General features: G+C 51.7%; 2 protein-coding genes across 10 annotated transcripts in view; both read left to right on the top strand.

Moving 5' to 3' along the window:
* STK10 (serine/threonine kinase 10) overlaps positions 1 to 18,103 on the top strand; it is a 538,544-nt gene that overhangs the window by 113,375 nt on the left and 407,066 nt on the right. The window lies entirely within an intron of this gene.
* The window catches only part of FBXW11 (F-box and WD repeat domain containing 11), a 98,905-nt gene that overhangs the window by 21,469 nt on the left and 59,333 nt on the right, over positions 1 to 18,103 (top strand). For 4 of the 9 annotated variants that reach the window (XM_016187173.2, XM_060197155.1, XM_060197156.1 and 1 more), the window contains one exon: positions 16,613 to 16,714. The exons of the other annotated variants lie outside the window; for them this stretch is intronic. In XM_016187173.2, the coding sequence (XP_016042659.1) occupies positions 16,613 to 16,714 (102 nt within the window). The remainder of the gene's footprint in view (positions 1 to 16,612; positions 16,715 to 18,103) is intronic. 9 annotated transcript variants of the gene reach the window in all.

The raw sequence follows: 18,103 nt of genomic DNA, 5'->3' as shown, positions 1-18,103 counted from the left end.
CGTCTCCACTGCGTCTCTACTCCCCGTCTCCACTGCGTCTCTACCCTCGTCAGCACTCTACCCCGTCTACACAGTGTCTCTACCCCTTGTCTCTACTGCGTCTCTACCCCCGTCTCCATTATGTCTCTACCTCCCGTCTTCACTGTGTCTCTACCCCCATCCTCACTGCGTCTCTACTCCCCGTCTCCACAGTGTCTCTACCCCCGTCTCCACTGCATCTCTACCCCCCGTCTCCACTGCATCTCTACCCCCCGTCTCCACTGCATCTCTACTCCCCGTCTCCACAGTGTCTCTACCCCCGTCTCCACTGTGTCTCTACCCCCCGTCTACACAGTGTCTCTACTCCCCGTCTCCACTGCGTCTCTACCCCCCGTCTCCACTGCGTCTCTACACCCCGTCTCCACTGCGTCTCTACCCCCCGTCTCCACTGCGTCTCTACCCCCCCGTCTCCACTGCGTCTCTACCCCCCGTCTCCACTGCGTCTCTACCCCCCGTCTCCACTGCGTCTCTACCCCCCGTCTCCACTGCGTCTCTACACCCCGTCTCCACTGCGTCTCTACACCCCGTCTCCACTGCGTCTCTACTTCCCGTCTCCACTATGTCTCTACCCCCCGTCTCCACTATGTCTCTACCCCCCATCTCCACTGCGTCTCTAACCCCCGTCTCCACTGCGTCTCTACCCCCGTCTCCACTGCGTCTCTACTCCCCGTCTCCACTATGTCTCTACCCCCGTCTCCACTGCGTCTCTACCCCAGTCTCCACGGCGTCTCTACTCCCCGTCTCCACTGCGTCTCTACCCCCCGTCTCCACTGCATCTCTACCCCCCGTCTCCACTGCGTCTCTACCCCGTCTCCACTGCGTCTCTACCCCCGTCTCTACTGCGTCTCTACCCCCGTCTCCACTGCGTCTCTACACCCCGTCTCCACTGCGTCTCTACCCTCATCACCACTCTACCCCCGTCTCCACTGCGTCTCTACCCCCCGTCTCCACTGCGTCTCTACTCCCCATCTCCACAGTGTCTCTACCCTCGTCTCCACTGTGTCTCTACTCCCCGTCTACACAGTGTCTCTACTCCCCGTCTCCACTGCGTCTCTACCCCCCATCTCCACTGCGTCTCTACCCCCCGTCTCCACTGCGTCTCTACACCCCGTCTCCACTGCGTCTCTACTTCCCGTCTCCACTGCGTCTCTACCTCCCGTCTCCACTGCATCTCTACTCCCTGTCTCCACTATGTCTCTACCCCCCGTCTCCACTATGTCTCTACCCCCCATCTCCACTGCGTCTCTAACCCCCGTCTCCACTGCGTCTCTACCCCCGTCTCCACTGCGTCTCTACTCCCCGTCTCCACTATGTCTCTACCCCCGTCTCCACTGCGTCTCTACCCCAGTCTCCACGGCGTCTCTACTCCCCGTCTCCACTGCGTCTCTACCCCCCGTCTCCACTGCATCTCTACCCCCCGTCTCCACTGCGTCTCTACCCCGTCTCCACTGCGTCTCTACCCCCGTCTCCACTGCGTCTCTACCCCCGTCTCCACTGCGTCTCTACACCCCGTCTCCACTGCGTCTCTACCCTCATCACCACTCTACCCCCGTCTCCACTGCGTCTCTACCCCCGTCTCCACTGCGTCTCTACCCCCCGTCTCCACTGCGTCTCTACCCCCCGTCTACACTGCGTCTCTACCCCGTCTCCACTGCGTCTCTACCCCCGTCTCCACTGCGTCTCTACCCCCCGTCTCCACTGCGTCTCTACTCCCCGTCTCCACTGCGTCTCTACCCTCATCACCACTCTACCCCCGTCTCCACTGCGTCTCTACCCCCGTCTCCACTGCGTCTCTACCCCCGTCTCCACTGCGTCTCTACCCCCGTCTCCACTGCGTCTCTACCCCCCGTCTCCACTGCGTCTCTACACCCCGTCTCCACTGCGTCTCTACCCTTATCACCACTCTACCCCCGTCTCCACTGCGTCTCTACCCCCCGTCTCCACTGTGTCTCTACCCCCCGTCTCCACTGCGTCTCTACTTCCCGTCTCCACTGCGTCTCTACTCCCCGTCTCCACTGCGTCTCTAGCTGTTGTACCATTGTATCTTTCTTTTTCCTGCTGTTTCTCTAGTCCAGGTTGGGTTCTTGGAGTGTTGATGGAACTGTGACTAGCACTTGTGATCTGGACACTAGCACTTGGTTCAGTGGGCTGGTCAGGTGTCTCCCTTGTGCCTGCACCCAATCCCGCTCCCTCGTGGGGTGTTCCTGCCGACACGACACCCGCCATCACTTCCTCACCGGCTCTTTCCCCACCACACGAAAGGGCGCGTGGCGGCATGGAGAGCAGTGTGTATTCGTGTGACCACCGCCACAGCAAGGTGGGGGACGCCCGCCCCAGATTGCCTGCTGTAACTTGTTCTTCTGTAGGCCTAGCTTGGCAGCGTGTGTGTGCGTGTGTGTGTGTGTGTGTGTGTGTGCGCGTGTGGGATTTTCTTCTGGATGGTCACCCGGCATAGCACGCAGTGCTTTTGCTCGGTTCCTGCTTGGCCAGGGCCTCCCTGAGCTTGTCCGTTCTACCCCTTCCCCTGGCGCGTGAGTCCCACTGCTCTGCTTTCTCTCCTGCCCCATGGCTAGAAAGGACTTGTGGCAGGCGCCTCACTGCGGTTCTCATTCTCATCTCCCTGATGTGAGGGTTTTTCTGCGTGTCTCTTGGCCGCTCAGATGTCCTCTCCATCGGAGAGCAGAAGAATGTTGGGATCTTCTGGCCCTCAGACAGGCAGTCTTCATCTTCATTTTCTTACTGATTGGCAGGGGTTTGTATGATCGCCGGAATCAGCTTGTTGGTTGTGCGCCGCTGATGGCTCCCGTCGGCGTTAGTGCTGACTGTCCCAGCTAACCGGCTTGCTTTCATGGGAACTGGGTAACAGCGGGTTCTGACTCGGAATCTCGAAAACATTTTATTTTCCCCCAAGCCTTGTAGTAGGAGCTTTCTGGCTTTCGTGTCTCAAAATAGTTGTTTAAAATAGTTGGTGTTGGGGGGAGGGACCGAGCGGTAGCGCAGTGGGTTAAGCACATATGGCACGAAGCACGAGGATCCCAGTTCGAGCCCCCGGCTCCCCACCTGCAGGGGCGTCGCTTCTCAGGCGGTGAAGCTGGTCTGCAGGTGTCTGTCTTTCTCTCCCCCTCTCTGTCTTCCCTTCCTCTCTCCATTTCTCTCTGTCCTATCCAACAACAACAACAACAATAATAACTACAACAATAATAATGACAACGACGATAAATAACAAGGGCAACAAAGGGGAGAAATGGCCCCCAGGAGCAGTGGATTCGTAGTACAGGCGCTGAGCCCCAGCGACAACCCTGGAGGCAAAAAAAAAGAAGTTGATACAGGGATCAAGACCTGCCCCCCTCAAGTGTTTATGCAGTTGACCTAGTTCCATTTACTTACACACACACACACACACACACACACACACACACACACACACACACACACACACTCTGCTGGAAATCTGTTGACAAAGAATTGTATTTTCTCTCTACAGAAGTTTACTATGGTTAAAAAAATAAACCGTAATGGAAAAAGTGGAAAATCAAAGTGCTGTGAACTAAGGGAAACCGAGAGCTTTCCTGGTAACTGCCGGCTGTTAACACTTGGCATACCTCCTCTTTCTCATGCCCGTTTCTCCTCTTCTGTGCATGCCACACGCACTTCTTCCCCACAACGTGCAGTTGCTTTGCAAGGCGCTTTGCAAGCTTGGCCTCTGCAGCCTCTCCAGGACCGTCACCAGTTCCTTCACGGCATTTTGCAGCCGTGTCCATTGTGTGCGTCACTGGCTGACTAACTGAGCTTGTACTTACTAGGTAGGCTCTTAAGTGATCTCTGGGTGCTCCTTCGTGCAGAGCAGCCTTTGAAGCCCCCATGGTGTCTTACTTGGGGTGAGTGCTCAGACGGAGGGTGCTTAGCTGGTGGGGGCAGACATTTTCAGAGCGTGTGCGGTTCATCTGGCCAAAGGTTCTAACCACATTCCGGCCTTGCCTGGATAAACGTGGCAGACTGTTTTTCTGCACGAAGGTGCTGCTTTCTCCAGTCTGTGCCGTTTTAGGGTATTCTTTAAACAAAATTCAGTCTGCTTGCAGTCTGACCATTCTGCCTTCATTACTAGGGATGCTGAGTGCATTTCTCTTGTGTTCTGTGACCGTCAGTCTTTTGTGAAGTCGGGGGCACGTTTAGGTGAGCTGTGCTTCTAGGGTCAGGCGCCTGGGGGCGGGTGGTGGTGGCAGAAGGACTTGCTTCTGTTTGTGGAAGCTGGGACAGTGCTGGCCATCTCTGCGGGGAGTGTCTTTCCCAAGGCGTGGTAGCCAGTTTCTGCGCCCGGCCGCAGCCTGTGCCGCCTGTGCCGCCTGTGCCGTGAGCACGTGCACTTACTGCCTTGAGCTCCTGATAGGGAGCAGGCCCTGCTGGGCCCAGGCCACTCTTTGAGTGCCTGCTGCAAACCCCGTTTCCAGTCTATCCCTCCCCCCCTCCCCTCGCTCGCTCTCTTTCTCCCTCTTTTTGTGTATATGGTCACTGTGTAGTCCGCGTTCAGGGCTGGTGTGTGGATCAGCTTTTTTTTTTTTTGCCTCCAAGGTTATCGCTGGACCTCAGTGCCTATACCACAGATTCACTGCTGCTTGTGGCTAATTTATTTCCTTTTGTTGCCCTTTTTATTCTTTTAATTTTTTTTTATCGTTGTGGTTATTGTTGTTATTGATGTTGTCGTTGTTGGATAGGACAGAGAGAAATGGGGAGAGGGAGAAGAGAAAGATAGACACTTGTAGACCTGCTTCATGGCTTGTGAAGCTACGCCCCTGCAGGTGGGGAACTGGGGGCTTGAACCGGGATCCTTGTGACGGTCCTTGCACTTTGTGCTATGTGCACTTAACCCGCTGTGCTACCGCCCACCCCCCTGGATCATCTTTTATTTGATGATCCTTTAATGACCCAGCTGTTGCGGTCAGAATCCCTGGTCTTATGCCCCCTTTTCACCCCGAGTCTCCCTCAGAGCTCCTTCCCACCTCACCTTCCAGGTTCTATCTCAAGGACCGGACAAGCCCTGTCTTCCTAGCCGTGGTGATCTTTCATCACCAGGTGACCCCCCTCCCTCCTCTCTTGCCTGCTCCCCCTCTCCTTGGCCTTTTGGAGCTGAGCTGGACGCGGTTCCCCAGGGATGGAGTCAGGGCCCTGGCCGCCCGCTGAGTGGACTCTCCCTGAGTGCTCAGTGCTTTGCGGTCCCAGTTGGTGCCCGCTGTTCGCATTCTCTGCCACCAGCAGCCGCTTCTGCTAGCTGGCCACCTCACCGTCCAGGATGGAGCCTGTGTGACCCCAGCACTGAGTGCCTGTTGGCTCTGTATTAGCTGCTCGGCTCACGGCATCTGGGAGGGCGGATCAGAAGCACCGCAGGAAGTAGAAGTCTGTATTCTTGGGTGGGGGTGGGGGTAGACAGCACAATGGCTATGCAGACAGACTCTCGTGCCCGAGGCTCCAAAGTCCTTGGTTCAGCCCCCACAGCAGGGTAAGCCAGAACTGAGCAGGGCTCTGGTTAGTCTTCCTGGAAGATTAAGGGGGGTGGGGGGAGAGAGAGAGAGAGAGAGAGAGAGAGAGAGGGCGCGCCAGAGCCAGAACATTCCCCTGGCACATCGGACGCTGGGGCTGGGTAGGGGTTTCTGTCTTCTGCAGGGTCGGGCCACATCATGGTTCGTTTCTGTCTCTGCTCCTCCAAAGACTTCAGCTTTTCTCCAGCCCCACCTTTGGGAAGAAAAGCAATTCTTATGGTTATTTTACTGGCTGCCCCTTTAAGGGTCCCCTGCAATTTGTGGGGTGCTGGGTGGCAGCTTGAGAGACTCTGGAGAAAGAACCAAAGGCTCAGGGGGCAGTTATTATTTGTACATTATTTACATATTAGTTGTATATTATTTACATATTAGTCGTACATTATTTACATATTAGTTGTACATTATTTACATATTAGTTGTATATTATTTACATATCAGTTGTACATTATTTACATATCAGTTGTACATTATTTGCATATCAGTTGTACATTATTTGCATATCAGTTGTACATTATTTGCATATCAGTTGTACATTATTTGCATATCAGTTGTACATTATTTGCATGTTAGTTGTACATTATTTACATGTTAGTTGTACATTATTTGCATGTTAGTTGTACACTATTTACATGTCAGTTGTACACTATTTACATGTCAGTTGTACATTATTTACATGTCAGTTGTACATTATTTACATGTCAGTTGTACATTATATATTTTTACCGCCAGACTCCCAATAAATAAATCTTTAAACGCGAATGAATATTCTACTCGCCTCGAGCCCCTAAGCAGGTGGGCACTCTCTGAGTGACCTTTTCCGGGTATTACATGTTAATTGTTTGATCACTTAGCAGATATTTTCAGAATTCCTTTATGCACAGCTACTCTGAGGACCTGAAAACATTATCTTGCAAGCAGGGAGTTTGCCTTGCTGACTGCTTCTTTCTCTTCTCTCTCTCTCTCTCTCTTTTAGTTTGGAAATAAAACACGCAGTTTGTTTGGAGTTCATTATTTTTGAAATCATTAAAGGCAGTCTCGGGCTGGTGGAGTAGCTCACTTGAGAGGGCACAGAGGGCACCCTGTGTGTGTTTTGCCTTGTGCTTGAGCCCGCACTGAAGGGAAGCTTCAGTGCTGTGGCCTCTGACTGTCTCCATCTCTGTCTTAAACAGTCAAAGTATTTTTTATTAGGAAGTTGATTACTATAAGTAAGTCGCAGTGCTTTTGAATGCCTTGGTTTCTGGATGCCATTTTCACAGTGAGAGCTGAGCCGCCCTCTCACTCTTTCTTGTCCACATTCCGGTCCTGGTAGCAGTTCCTTTTGTTCCTCTACAGACTTTCACTTCTCAGTGCCAAGCACTGTGGGTTGCTGATGGTGTTTTCTCTTCAGTGCTGTGGGAAGTATCCCCGTGGGATCTGTCTTCTGTCCGTCCTCTCAAGGCTGTATTCTCCCAGAATTAATGAAAAATGCATGACGGTGACATCTGTGTTGGTGCTTTATGGAGCATCTTGACTGATGACTTAAAGCTGAGTCATTCGTGACGTTGCTGAAACAGTGCCGCTGAACCAGGCTTTTGACAAAGAAGTCCAGTGTTCTGAAGCTTTTATGGGGCCTTTCTGCCATGGCTTCAGTATTTTGTCTGGGAAGTTCCGGGGTACCGGGCTCTCCACCCTTACCCACATGTGCACCTGTGGAAAGTCTGTCAACTTACATGCCGGCTTGCCGGTGCTATGCAGTGAAAAGCAGTTATCTGCTGTTGGGACTGGCTGCTTGTGGGGGTGGGGGCTTAGGTCCCTGCACTGTGAGAGCTTTACAGGACCTAGACTCGAAACCCGTTTTAAGGGAGTTGGGTGGTAGTGCAGCAGGTTAAGCGCAGGTGGCGCAAAGCACAAGGACCGGTGTGAGGATCCCGGTTCGAGCCCCCTGGCCCCCCACCTGCAGGGGAGTCGCTTCACAGGCGGTGAAGCAGGTCTGCAGGTGTCTGTCTTTCTCTCCCCCTCTCTGTCTTCCCCTCCTCTCTCCACTTCCCTCTGTCCTATCCCAAAACGACATCAACAACAACAACAACTACTACAGCAATAAAAAACAACAAGGGTAACAAAAAGGAAAGAAATATTTAAAAATGGGAAAGAAGCCCGTTTTAAGAAGACAAAATCTTCTCTCTGCAAGGCTCCTTTCAACTGCAGAGCACAGTGAAGCCCCCGGCTTCAAGCAGCCAGTGAACTCCCCTTGCCCCGTTGCCTGTGGGGAGCGGGCAGTGGAGCGCAGTCAGAGCCGCCCTTGCAGTGCCCAGAGCAGCCGGAGGCCCTGGCCCGGTGGGTCCTCGCTCCGGCGCCCAGACGGACTCGTCTCGCCTGCCCTTCCAGCCCAGTGCGTCTGGAGCCGCACCACCTCGTCCTCATGTGCAGCCCAGGTCAGCTTGGGCTAGAGAACCGGGGGCAGGAGGCGAGTGCGGACTGCTGGACAGCTGCTGTAAAGTTAGTTAAGGGACTGAATGTGCCCTCCTGTAGCTGGTAGCGTGGGCAGCCGAAATTTCATTGCCTTCCTGGCTCAGGAAGTGGCTTCCAGTACTGCTGTCTCCCGCACCTGCCTCTCCTCCCGCATGCCTGCCTGCGAGCGTTTGGTTTGAACCTTTGAGACTCTGCTAATTTTCTCTTGTTTTGGATGGACCCTGGTTAGGTCTCTGAAAACAAACATGTGCCTAACAAGTGAACAATGTCTGGAAAATAGTCAAGAGTTGGTTTCAGTGACACAAGGTTGGAATTCAAAAGGTTTCCTCGGAGGAATGTTTATTCTCCAAGTGCTCACTCCTTCAGAGCTTACGGTGAGTCAGGAAGCATGTTAGATAGTGGATACTTTGAAAGTAGCTTTTAGTTTGCCATTAGTTTAGGGTACCATTATTTAAAAATACTTTTTGGAGGTAGCGAAGCTGAATTTCTTTGGAATTTTTTTTCTTTTTTTTTTTACTTTTGCTTCCAGAGTTATTGCTGGGGCTTGGTGCCTGCACCATGAAATCCACTGCTCCTGGAGGCCATTTTTTCCCCTTTTGTTGCCCTTGTTGTTGTAGCCTTGTTGTGTTTATTATTGTTGTTATTGATGTTGTTCATTGTTGGATAGGACAGAGAGAAATGGAGAGAGGAGGGGAAGACAGAGAGGGGGAGAGAAAGACAGACACATGCAGACCTGCTTCACCGCCTGTGAAGCGACTCCCCTGCAGGTGAGGAGCCGGGGGCTCAAACCGGGATCCTTAACGCCGGTCCTTGCACTTTGCGCCACGTGTGCTTAACCTGCTGCGCTACTGCCCGACCACCTCTTTGGAATATTTTATAATTCCTTAAGATAAGCTTTTTTCTCTTATAGTGGATGAAAAAATGATATTGCTTTATTTTCAGAAATGCCTTCTGATGCCAGAATGCTTGGCTTTTAGATACCCCCCCCCCTCAGTGCACTGCTCAGCCCTGGCTTATGGTGGTGCATGGGATTGAACCTGGGATCTGTTTGCATAACCATTATGCTATCTCCCTGTTCTGGTTTTTGAGAAATCTTTTTTTTTTTTAATACTTATTTCTTTTTTGTTGCCCATGTTTTTATTGTTGTAGTTATTATTGTTGTTGATGTCGTTGTTGTTGGATAGAACAGAGAGAAACGGAGAGAGGAGGGGAAGACAGAGAGGGGGAGAGAAAGATAGACACCTGCAGACCTGCTTCACCGCCTGTGAAGCGACTCCCCTGCAGGTGGGGAGGTTTTGAGAATTCATGTGTGATCTGCTTAAGCATTTAATCTACCGGCATGACTAGCAAACTTTTTCAAATAACACTTTGAAATAAAAAGGTTTGGGGTCAAGTGGTGGTGCACCTGGTTGAATGCACGTTACAATGTGCAAGGACCCAGGTTTGAGCCCCCGGTCTCCACCTGCAGGAGGAAAGCTTTGCAAGTGGTGAAGCAGGTCTGCAGGGGTCTCTCTGTCTCTCTTTCTCTGTCACCTCCTCTCTTGATTTCTGGCTGTCTCTATCCAATAAATAAAGTAAAAGTTCCAACTGGATTATGATATGATCTGAATGTAATTGAGTCGGATCCACCAAGAGTTGATGTGCCGGGCATGAGGACGGATTCTTTCCTTGTGGGATTACTTGCAATGAGCTTTTTAGAGGCTCACCGCTGTTTCTGTGGTCCACTTGGTGAATATTTTTCTTTCTCTTTTTTAAAGATTTCACTTATTAATTAGTGAGAAAGACAGGAAGAGAGAAAGAACTCAACATCACTGTTGTACATGTGCTGCTGGGGACTGAACTCAGGACCTCGTACCTGAGAGTCCGGTGCTTTATCCACTGCGCCACCTCCTGGACCACGGTAAAATATTTTTCTAGTGTCTAAGGTGAACTCAATTTTTGGAAATTATTTCTTCTTTTTTTAAAAAAATATTTAAAAATATTTATTTATTTTCTCTTTTGTTACCCCCCCCTTTTTTTTTTTTGCCTCCAGGGTTATTGATGGTCTCCAGGGCTCGGTGCCTGCACCACGAATCCACCGCTCGTGGAGATTATCCTTTCCCGTTTTGTTGCCCTTGTTTTATCATTGTTGTGGTTACTACCATTGTTGCTGTCATTGGATAGGACAGAGAGAAATCGAGAGAGGGGGGAGACGGGGAGAGAAAGACACCTGCAGACCTGCTTCACCGCCTGTGAAGCGACTCCCCTGCAGGTGGAGAGCCGGGGGCTCGAACTGAGATCCTTACACCGGTCCTTGCGCTTCACGCCACGTGCGCCTGATCCGCTGCGCTACCGCCCTCCTCCCGCCCTTGTTTTTTTATTGTTGTAGTTGTTATTGTTGTAGTTATTGATGTTGTTGTTGTTGGATAGGACAGAGAGAAATGGAGAGAGGAGGGGAAGACAGAGGGGGAGAGAAAGACAGACACCTGCAGACCTGCTTTCACCGCCTGTGAAGCGACTCCCCTGCAGGTGGGGATCTAGGGGTTCGAACCCAGATCCTTAAGCCGGTCCTTGCACTTTGCGCCACGTGTGCTACCACCTGACTCCCCCTTTCTTTTTTAAAAAATATATTTGTTTTATTTTGATAGTACACAGAGAAATTGAGAAAGGGAGGCAGATGTAGAGAGAAGGAGAAAAAGAAGCCTGCGGCCTGCTTCTCCACTCATGAAGCTTCCCCCCCTGTGGGGGTGACTGGGGGCCTGAACCCAGATTCTTCTGCTGACTGTCTCTGTAGCCTCACTCGAGGTTGGTGTTTGGTGGTAGACTCACAGAAATGAGAGGCTTTCTTTCCCTTCTCCCTTCAAGCCATGGTTTGCTCCAGCCACGGAGCACCACTCCTCTACTGAGCCAGTTCGGTGGTGGTTTCGATGTTAACTCTGGCAGTGACTCAAATACTAACGTGCCGACGGTGTCTGATTTGAAGGAGTTACAGGACCTACCTACTCGGTGGACAGTATGCGTGAAACACAGGCGGACTTTACACACTGGCCTTGGCCGTGTGCCCGCCCAGTGGATTCCTCTCCTCGCTTCCTCCCGCGTGCTCTGGGGCACATGGCGCGCCCTCTGATGCAGGCTGCATGGGCTTTGCGTGCGCTACCCCTGACCAAGAACCCCTCCCCACTCCCCGTGCAGTGTTGCATGCCCCCCTCTTACCCCTCCTTCTACAGGTGCTATTGAAGCAGCATGTGGCTGCATTGCAAGAAAAAAAAAATGTAGGTGTGGGTAAAAACAAATAAACAGCATCAACAACAAAAGCTGTGCTGCCCGCCTGAGAATAACTGCCCATCCCTGGAGCTCCAGCCCACAGAGGAGCAGCTGAAGCCCCAAGTTCAAGGTGGTGTGGGGAATGCTGTGGTCTGCCCCCCACCTCGCGTGGGGCTGTCCTCCCTCCTCTTTGCCCTCGAATACTGAGCAAACCCAAGTTGAAGCGCAGGGTGGCGCACTGAGGCTGCACACCACTTCTTAGTTCTTTGGCTTGCTCGTAACTTTTCCTCCCCCTGGAGTGTCTTCCCACTCAGCCTTTATGCACCCACTGTTGGGCAGAGAGGGGGAGGGAGAGGGAGCTATCTACAGCGCAAGTTTCAAGATTCTCTCCCATGAAGTCTCTCTCCTGGAGGAGAGAGAACGTCTTAGTTTTTGGCTTGCAGACAGAAGCTCTTCTGTTCTTCTGTTGAATGGAATCATATTGAAGCCACTCAGCTGGGTTATCGGAGGCATGTTGGTGACAGGAGTTAGCAGAGGTTGGTAATAGTCCTGTGGGCAGTAGTCGCAGTAAAACATCTGGGGAATTCATAGAAAACCTCTAAGGCCCCTTCCATCTCCCTTCCTCCCTCCCTCCCTCCCTCCCTCCCTCCCTCCCTTCCATCTTCCCTCCCTCCCTTCCTTCCTTCCTTCCTTATTGGATAGAGACAGAGAAATTGAGAGAGGAGGAAGAGATAGAGAAGCTTGTGAAGCTTTGCCTCTGCAGGTGGGGACCAGGGTCTTGAACCTGGCTCCTTGTGCCCTGTAGTGTTTGCACTTAACCAGGTGCACCAGCACCTGCCCCCAAAGGCAGCTTTCTAAAGCAGGATGACACTAGGGAGAGGACGAGCCTGAAGTCCCTCTTTGGGCAGCTTTTAAAAGAGCTGCCTCTTTGAGAAGGAGTCAGAGCAGAATAGTGGAGTCCCGTCAGGAATCAGACCTGAGCCAGCTTCTGTGAGCTCTCCCTCCAGCCAGCCAATCGGGAGACAAGGGGCTTGCAGCCACTTTCCATTTTGATTTGTGGTTCCTAGGCAATAGGGAGAGAGCCTAGGACATCTCTCCTACCTCTCTTAATAACTTTCTGCTTTTGAAAAATGCACACAGCTATCCTTCGTGCCTTTACTGACTGGCCTCACCTCTCAGCTTCTGGCCCAGAGTGTGGCTTCTGATTATCTGGTGAATACAAACAGAATGATAAACATTACCAGCTCTTGTCCAGAGCCGTTCTCATCGGCTGTAAGGACCTCCATGTAATCAGTGTCGTCAAGCATGTGCTGTGAATATCAGAGCCCCATGCGAACTGAACTGTTTGTTCATCTCCAGGCGCAATTATAAATTAGAACGCGCTCACTGTAGTTAAATGTGAGGCTGTACCATTTCCTGGGGTTCCTAAGCCCCCAAAGTCCTCTTGTAAGCATTGCCATTGTGATGAGGCTGGGTTTCTCCTAAGCTGGAGGCTGAAGGCTCTAGGCTTGGTTTGTATTGTTAACTCCTCAAGTAGGTCAGTATTCTTTTACAGTCGGTGAAGGTGAAGACCCCCACCGGGATAATCGTGCTAGGCATTTAAACAGAGGCAGCGTCCCAGAGGTTCAGAGATTGGCTGCTGCGGTCATCTTGAAAAAAGAAAAAGGAAGCAGAGGCAGTAGTCTGCTTTATTTTATTATTTTAAAAAAATTTTATTTATTTATTCCGTTTTGTTGCCCTTGTTGTTTTATTGTTATTATTGTTGTTATTGATGCGGTCATCTTGAAAAAAGAAAAAGGAAGCAGAGGCAGTAGTCTGCTTTATTTTATTATTTTAAAAAAATTTTATTTATTTATTCCGTTTTGTTGCCCTTGTTGTTTTATTGTTATTATTGTTGTTATTGATGTCATCGTTGTTGGATAGGACAAAGAAATGGAGAGAGGAGGGGAAGACACGGGGAGAGAAAGACAGACACCTGCAGACCTGCTTCACCTCCTTGAAGTATTGTCCCTGGTTACTGTAAGATGAATTCTTGAAAGGTACATCCGCCAAGGGCCCTTTAAGAATATTTCCCTGAGTGTGTAAACTTGATATCAAGCTTTCAAAGATGACTTGTAAAATTACTGGTTAAAGTTCTGCAATTAAACTCTCTGAAAGTTTTGTTTACCGTATCTTTTGGTAAGTGTTGGCCAGGTTAGTAAATGGTTAAGAAACCTTGAGGAGGCCATTATTTTTCTTCTCTGGGCTTTAGTTTCTCCCCTTCTCAGATCTGGAGTGGGCTGTTGGACTAGATGGTCTTTTGGTCTTATAGCTTCTGGTTCTTTGACTTCTTGAATGCGAAACTTTTGTCTTAGTTTTCTTTTTCAAGGATTAGATTTCAAATTGTTAGCAGAATTTCATCAGGACACAGTACCTTATGCTTTTCAGTTTTTTAACTCTTGAGGTAAATATATATTTAAACTTTGCAAAGGGAGCCTAGTTTCAGAGAGATTGATTGATTGATTGATTGATTGATTGATTTACAGGTTAACTTTGGTATTAATTGGTGGATTTAATCCCTGGAATCTGCTCTCAAGAGCTGAGTCTGAATTTAATTCAGGTAACTGTGGACATTTTAAATTGGACTCTGAGAATGTTGGGAGTTTTCAAGGAAATGATTTGTCCGACACAGACATGCAGTGCGGTTTCTTCCTTCCGCCTAGCCGTCACCATCATTATCACACATGGACGTTTCACTTCATTTTATGCCTTTTATGTTTTTTTTTTCCAGAGCACTACTCAGCTCTGACTTGTGGTAGTGCCAGGGCTTGAATTTGTGCCTTGGATGCTCAAATCCTTGGGCATGAATCTCTTCTGCAGAATCATTATGCTGTCTCACAGGCCCTCCATTTCCACTTCCTTCCCATGTATGTCAGTAACTATTATTTTTGCCTCTAGGGTAATCGCTGGGGCTTGGTGCCTGCACCACGAATCCACTGCTCCGAAGGCCATTTTTTCCCATTGTTGTTGCTGTTATTGTTGCTTTTATTATTGTTGTTGGATAGGAAAGAGAGAAATCCAGAGAGGAAGGGAAGACGGGAGCGGGGGGGCGGGGAGGGGATAGACACCTGCAGACCTGCTTCATCACTTGTGAAGTGACCCCCCTGCAGGTGGGGAGCCAGGGGCTCGAACTGGGATCCTTGCGCCAGTCCTGCGCTTCGTACTATTGTGCTCTTACCCCGCTGTGCTACCACTTGGCCCTATGATGTCTGAATTTTAATAAACATATGCCAGGTATCTGTGGCTAGCTTGTTAGTAGGAAGTAGGAAGAACGTCTGTCTCCTTAACAGTCAGGGTTAATTTCTCCTGCTTCTGCCACCAGTTAGGCCTCGTTCCTTGCAAGTTGAGTCAATACCCATGGACAGGCCCAGCGTTCCTTTGACAGCCAGTGACATCCACTTCCACAGCGTTGGCTGTGCCGGCTGTGGAGTAAGGCACACGGTGGAAATGGATGGCAGTTATGAGAATACTGCCTTTGAAAAAATGCTACTTGCTCCCTCTGGTTTTGTACCCTTTAAATGACATTACTGTCGAGAGAGGATGAGTCTTCCAGTACCGGGGGTGGGGTGGGCACAGCTGTCTCGGTGGGCAGGCCTGTCTTTGTCTGTTTATCCCGCCAGCCCAGAAGTTCCACTGGGCCTTGAGGTGTGTGGTAGTGAGGATGGCGGATCACTGACCCCAGTAAGCTGGGTCGGAGGTTGGAGCTCAGCCTCCCTTTTCTCTTCTTTAGCTGTCTCTCACTGTACTAACATGGGCTTTGGCACAGCTCAGTGTTTACTGAGCTATTTGGTCTTGGATCTGGAAATGTATTTGGAAAGCACTTCTCGAAAAGATCTGAGCAGTGTGCTCAGATTTGCTGTGATCTAATGGTCATGAATTTGCCTTAATTCATATGTGCCTTTTAAAAAAAGATTTATTTATTAAAATTTTAAAAAATATTTATTCCCTTTTGTTGTCCTTGTTTCATTGTTATAGTTATTATTGTTGTTGTTGGATAGGACAGAGAGAAATGGAGAGAGAAGGGGAAGGCAGAAAGGGGGAGAGAAAGAGAGACACCTGCAGACCTGCTTCACCGCCTGTGAAATGAACCCACTGCAGGTGGGGAGTTGGGGCTCGAACCCGGATGCTTTGTGCCACGTGCGCTTAACCCACTGCGCTACCGCCCGACTCCCTTAAGATTTATTAACTTGGGAGAGAGAGGGACCTGGAGCCTCACTGTGGCACATGTGATGCGTGCCGGGGGTCGAACTCTCAGCCTCATGTCTGAGAGTCCAAGGCTCTAGCCACTGTGGACTCCATTGTGGCTTTTGACATTTTACTCCCCTTTGCATCCCCTGATAACCAACGAGCTCTTAAAAGAGAGTGGGGACGGGTAAATGAGAGATTGTGATTCTTACTCGTGTCAGATGAACTTAAAAATATTTATTATCTTTTTTTTTATTTGATAGAGATAGCCAGAGATCGAGATGACGGGGGAGGGGGTGATAAAGAGGGAGAGAGATATCACCGTTTGCAAAGCTTTCCTCCTGCAAGTGGGGACCGGAGGCTCGAACTCGGGTCCGTGCGCGTTGTAACCACCCGGCCCCATGAATGAACTTTACTGTAAACAGAATCCACAGTGCAAGCCGTGGCCTCGGGAGGTGTGTGGCTGGGGAGGGGGCGTGTGTGGCTGGAAGTCCAGAGCCTCCCACCGACTGCCTGTGTCTCGGAATCATCCCCTCGTCTCCCTTGTTCCGTGGCCTTATGTCTCTAGGTCTCCTGTGGTTTGACTTTGGGCCAGGGCAAAGCACCAGGCCCACAGGAGAAAAATCCAGGTGACCAAAGACCTTACAGTTGAGGCTCCGGAGCCAGGCTTGTGGATTGAGTGCAGGTCCCCAGAGCAGGCTGAGCTGAGGTGTGGGAGCCTGCCTTTGCCCCCCCCCCCCCCACCTCGGCGGGGTGTCCAGGCGCAAGCCACTTAACTTCTCTGTTTCGGACACTGCGGCCTGGGGTCTGGAGAGCACGTTAAAGGGGCCCGGCGCAGAGCAGGTCCTGGGGCCCTCCTGAAGCCCTGGCCACAGTCTCCCGTCTAGTCTTGGGTTCAGTCCCGTCCCCAGCTCCCCCAGCGGGCCTCCATCCAGATGCCCTTGACTCCGCTCCCCCGGGATTCGTGGCCGGCAGCAGAGAGAAAGTGGGCCCCTCCCCAGGTGTCCGCCGGCCTCTGGGGACCCTGCCCCCAGCCCCATCAACATGAAGTTGCCTGTGTGAAGGAGTGATTTGTTGCGGCCTCTAACTGCTTCTTCTCTTCCCTCCTTTTTGTCATCCTGCAGTGTTCTGTGCCCAGGTCTTTGTGGCTAGGCTGCGCCAGCCTCGTAGAGAGCATGTGTGCACTGAGTTGCCCGCAGAGCGTGCCCAGTGTCAGATGTCTCCAGGTGCCCCTCTTCTTTCTTGTTGTAAATGTGTTTTTTTACGTATGCCATGAACATGTGTTGAAACTTGCAGTAGTGTGTTTAAGCCAATGTTAAGTCTGCTCAGTGTGTTCTGTGTAACCCTCTGCTTCCCTCCAGCCTGGGGGCCCCACACAGGCGCGGGGAGTTGGGGGACCTTTCCGAGCAGAGGGCTCTTTACCCGGGCCTCCCTCTGCTCTTTTTCTGCCCCCGGTGTCTCTCCACCCTTGAGAGTCTTTGTGCACCCCCTCCCCCCCATTTCCCATTTGGGCTCTTTTATCACCAGCTCTTTGTTGGGTGAGGAGGGTCTCCTAATCAAAGCGGGGATTTTCCCATTTTGGAACTCACCCCGGGCTCTACCTTACCCCCCCTCCGGTGGAGGAGTGGGAAGGGACCCGCCAGTGGTTCCCAAAGGCCACAGCTTCACGCTGCCATGCCGCTGACACCTGCCCCCCGAGACGGGCCGGGCCGTCCCGCTTGCTCTCCAGGCTGAGGCTGGCAGAGAATTCCACAGATGACAGTGACTTTCTGGGGGCGGGTTGGGTGGGTGGGGGGCTCGGGGGAGCTGCTGGGGGCGTGCGCTGAGCCAGTGAGCGAGTGAGGCTGCAGGGATGCCTCTGGGGTGGGGGCTGGGCCTCCTTCAGCACGGCTCCCCCAGCAGTCGCCCGGTTTCGTCACTGTGCCAGCCAGTTAGCTAGGTCTGTGGGCGCGGACTGAAATCCTGGGTCCCTGTGGAGATGGCCCTGTGAGAGGGGGACCCCTAGTCAGGAGACCAGGGCCATCTCCATGGAGCAGGCCAGTCTGCTGTCCTCAGGGCTCTTTCTGTTCTTGCTCACAGTCCTTCCTGGGACTGGGGACTGGGGCTGGGGGCTGGGGGCTGGGGGCTGGGGGCTGGGGCTGGGCTGGGCTGGGCTGGGGGCCAGGCAAGAAGGGCCCCCTGCACGCTGGGTCTCATGTCTATTTACTGAGCAGCCCCGGGTGGCTCTGGCCCAGATCACATTGTGTAGACAACCCTGGGACCGTCCTGACAGTCAGCTAGGGTGCGTGTTCCAGCTCAGACCCTGCCGGCTTCTGGTCTGGGGCTCAGGCACAGTGAGGCCTCACAGAGGAATGTGTATATGTCTTGGGGAGAGTACCTTCTCTGTGACTGCAGCCACACTGCCTGGGATGGCCTTCCTGCGTGTGCCCCCCTGGGTGCCGTGTCTGCCGGAGGAGTCTAGCGGCATGCCCCTCTGTCCCCCCTTTCTGAAAATGTTCAGCTGAACATCACGGTTGTTTTTGTTGGGTTGACCTGGCACATGCCCCCCTGACCCCCATTGAATCAGGACCGAGTTGTATGCTAATGAAGTCTAGGTGCAGGTACTGGCCTGGGGA

The sequence above is a fragment of the Erinaceus europaeus genome, chromosome 9, assembly GCF_950295315.1.
Source record: "Erinaceus europaeus chromosome 9, mEriEur2.1, whole genome shotgun sequence".
NCBI lineage: Eukaryota > Metazoa > Chordata > Mammalia > Eulipotyphla > Erinaceidae > Erinaceus > Erinaceus europaeus.
This window is presented reverse-complemented; position numbering and strand designations above follow the sequence as displayed.